Source organism: Micropterus dolomieu, linkage group LG13, assembly GCF_021292245.1.
Source record: "Micropterus dolomieu isolate WLL.071019.BEF.003 ecotype Adirondacks linkage group LG13, ASM2129224v1, whole genome shotgun sequence".
NCBI classification, from domain to species: Eukaryota; Metazoa; Chordata; class Actinopteri; order Centrarchiformes; family Centrarchidae; genus Micropterus; species Micropterus dolomieu.
In genome coordinates this window covers 16993132-16996448 of record NC_060162.1, presented here as the reverse complement: position 1 = coordinate 16996448, position 3317 = coordinate 16993132, and the positions used below count along the sequence as shown (strand labels likewise).

Genomic DNA, 3317 nt, shown 5'->3' with positions numbered 1-3317 from the left:
GCACTGCGCTCCCAGAATGCAGGGTTACTTGTGGTTCCTAGAGTCTCCAAAAGTAGACTAGGAGCCAGAGCGTTCAGCTATCAAGCTCCTCTCCTGTGGAACCAGGTTCCAGTTTGGGTTCAGGAGGCAGACACCATCTCCACATTTAAGAGTAGGCTTAAGACTTTCCTCTTTGATAAAGCTTATAGTTAGGGCTGGCTCAGGTAGTCCTGAACCATCCCTTAGTTATGCTGCTATAGGCCTAGACTGCCGGGGGATTTCCCATGATGCACTGAGCTCCTCTCCCCTCTACTTTCTCTCCCTCTGTATGCAACCTTATCCCATTATTGCATGTTACTAACACAACTTCTCCCCTTTCTGGTAGTCTTGTGCTTTCTTGTCTCTCTCCTCTCTCCTATCACTTACTGCAGGTTTTCTGGCTCTGGAGCTGTGGAGTCTGGATCTGTGGCTGTGGGTCTCCTGCTGCCCCTGTGTTCCTGCTCGACACCCTCTGCTGCAACGACTATTGTTGCTAGTCTTATTGTTATTATTGTTATTATAATCATTAACATTACGATTGTTACCATTAACACTATATATACTAAATATCTGTACCATTTTTCATTTAGTCTATAGCAACATTACCTTCACTGTGCGCTGTGAGATAATTGTTGTTGTGATTTGGCGCTATATAAATAAAATTGAATTGAATTGAAATTGAATTGAACCCGAGAGTAACTGGATATGATGCCAAAATTAAACTTGTCTGTTGGTAACAGTACATTTTCTACGATTCATCGATTAATAAAATGCATTGACACAAATTCTTTGCATCGATGCTTCGTTTAATCCATATAACTAAACACAACAGTGCTTCACACGGACATTTATTACTGTCGCGCTTACGCTGTGAACACGACGTGATTATAATGGACCTGTTTGCAAAGTGGAGGAAGAGAGAGAAAATAGCGAGGGACAAAGAAGAAAGTGTCCAAAATGTCCTATCTTTATAATAACAAACAAAAGACGTTGCGTGTGCACGATCACTCGTTTCACATTTCACGTGTTTTCTTGACAAAACGTGGTTTGGAGACCAGCGTCGGGTGACACAGCTGCTGTCAGCTCGTGTAGTCTGTGACCCCCTGTCACCGATCAGTCACGTAGTGTGAACGCCACAACGACTTCAAGACTCCCATCACATGACTGCAAGTTGTGTAGTCTGAACAGCACGGCCATCGGCCGACGCTGAAAGTCGTGTAGTCTGCACGAGCCTTTAGTATAACTTGTATATGTGCACTTGTGATGTTTGTGTTTGTAAAGCAGCTGTCTGATTGTTGGTCTGATGTTTGCTGTATGACACACTATTAATTTCCGAAAGGACCAATAAATATCTATCACCTATAAACATGCACAGCTGATCCCGTATTTTTTTAAAAGTACTTCTTAAACGATGCATCAATGAATCGAAATAACCGATAGAAGCTTCAAATACTAAAATCATCGTTAGCTGCAGCCCTACTATAATCTATTAATAATTTAAGCTTGCAAACTTAATAGTTTATAGTTATCAGGTCAAAATCAGTATCAGCAGATACCCAATATTAAAAGGAATCGGATTGAGAAAAAATTTATCTGGACATACCTAGTTGAAATATTTCACCAGATAACTGAAAACGTTGACCTGCTGGTGGTCTCAAGTAAGCTAGTCATGGGTCAGTGCCAGGTACAACGTTTTAAACCCAACTGCTGTGGACACAGAGTGCAACTGCAACTAATCTTTATATTTTATCATTCACTCAGTTCAAAAAATAGATTTGAATTTATCATGAAACAGCAGAGTTACCCATGAACCTCCCTGCTCCTGTCTCCTGTTTTCAACCCACCTCCGCCCCTGCACTCACTCACCTCTTCTGCCCCTGGCCAAGTCTTGAAAATAGGCTCTTAACCTGCTTTCCCTCTTATCGATCGAACAGCTCGTCTTTTTTCCCCACCTTTCATGTGCAGGATGTGATTCATAACTCATCTTTGGACCAATCAGTTAATTTTTTTCCCCTGTCTACCATTCTTTTTTTGTCACTCACTCCTTTTCCTTTTCTCACCTGGATATATAAATCCTGACAATGTCTCCGTTCATTCATAGCCCTCTTTCATCCCTCTCTCCTCCTTTTCTTGTCCTACCTCTTGGGTCCCTGGATGCTGATCATCCCCATGTCCTCAGAGTGGTCTGTCAGCTGGCAGCGGAAGCCTTGGTCCTGAAGTACCGTTTTAATATGGTTCCAGTTGTGTTCTGCTACACCACCTCCGATGGCCAGATAGTATGCATCACCTGGAGGAAAGGGAGGAAAGGAAAGAAATAAATAATGATTAAGTGATGGTTTTCCAGAGGTGGGACCAAGTCATTGTTTTACAAGTCCGAGTCAAGTCTCAAGTCTTAGCACTCAAGTCCCAAGTCGAGTCCCAAGTCCAAACCGATCATGACTGGCAAGTCCGAGTCAAGTCTCAAGTCAAGGACCAACAAGTCCAAGTCTTAAACTTTGAGTTTCGAGTCCTAAACAACCCATAATGCGCTCTTCACCAAATGTAAAACCATTTCAAAAGTTTTTATAAGTTAAAAAAAAAAAAAATGTATTGAATGAAGCATTAGCCTGTACAGAAAGTAGGCAGAGGTGCAATTTCACACAAAAATGTTCTATAATTTCATGAATTAAATTAAATGTTCATGTAGGGCTGCTAATTATTTTGGTCAATATTGAGATCACAATTATTTAACAGGATTACTCATTGCCTTAGGAAACATTAAACTACTGAACTTCTAAAATGTAATACTTTCTTTTTAAAAACTATTATATATACACACACGTTACTCCAAAATCTCATATAGCCCATGAAATAAGAATAATCCAACATTATTAACTTTAAGCAGCATCTACAGTGCAAGAGGACCACAGTTTCCCCCCAAGTTGACAGCTTTGGTTGAGGAATGGGTCACTGAGGGGGCTCTGTGTGTGTGTGTGTGTGTGTGTGTGTGTAAGTAAGTAAGTAAGTAAGTAAGTAAGTAAGTAAGTAAGTAAGTAAGTAAGTAAGTAAGTAAGTATGTGTGTGTGTGTGTGTGTGTATGTGTGTAAGTAAGTAAGTGTGTGTGTGTGTAAGTAAGTGTGTGTGTGTGTGTTTGAGTAAGTGTGTGTAAGTGTGTGTGTGTGTGTTTGAGTAAGTGTGTGTAAGTGTGTGTGTGTGTGTAAGTAAGCGTGTGTGTGTGTGTGTGTGTGTGTGTGTGTGTGTGTGTGTGTGTGTGTGTGTGTGTGTGTGTGTGTGTGTGTGTGTGTGTACACGGAGGGGGG

At 41.1% G+C, this 3317-nt stretch overlaps 1 protein-coding gene across 4 annotated transcripts in view; it reads right to left on the bottom strand.

Annotated features, from left to right (window-relative positions):
• sardh (sarcosine dehydrogenase) overlaps positions 1-3317 on the bottom strand; it is a 46157-nt gene that overhangs the window by 8754 nt on the left and 34086 nt on the right. For all 4 annotated transcript variants that reach the window (XM_046066839.1, XM_046066837.1, XM_046066836.1 and 1 more), the window contains exon 17: positions 2158-2305. In XM_046066839.1, the coding sequence (XP_045922795.1) occupies positions 2158-2305 (148 nt within the window). The remainder of the gene's footprint in view (positions 1-2157; positions 2306-3317) is intronic.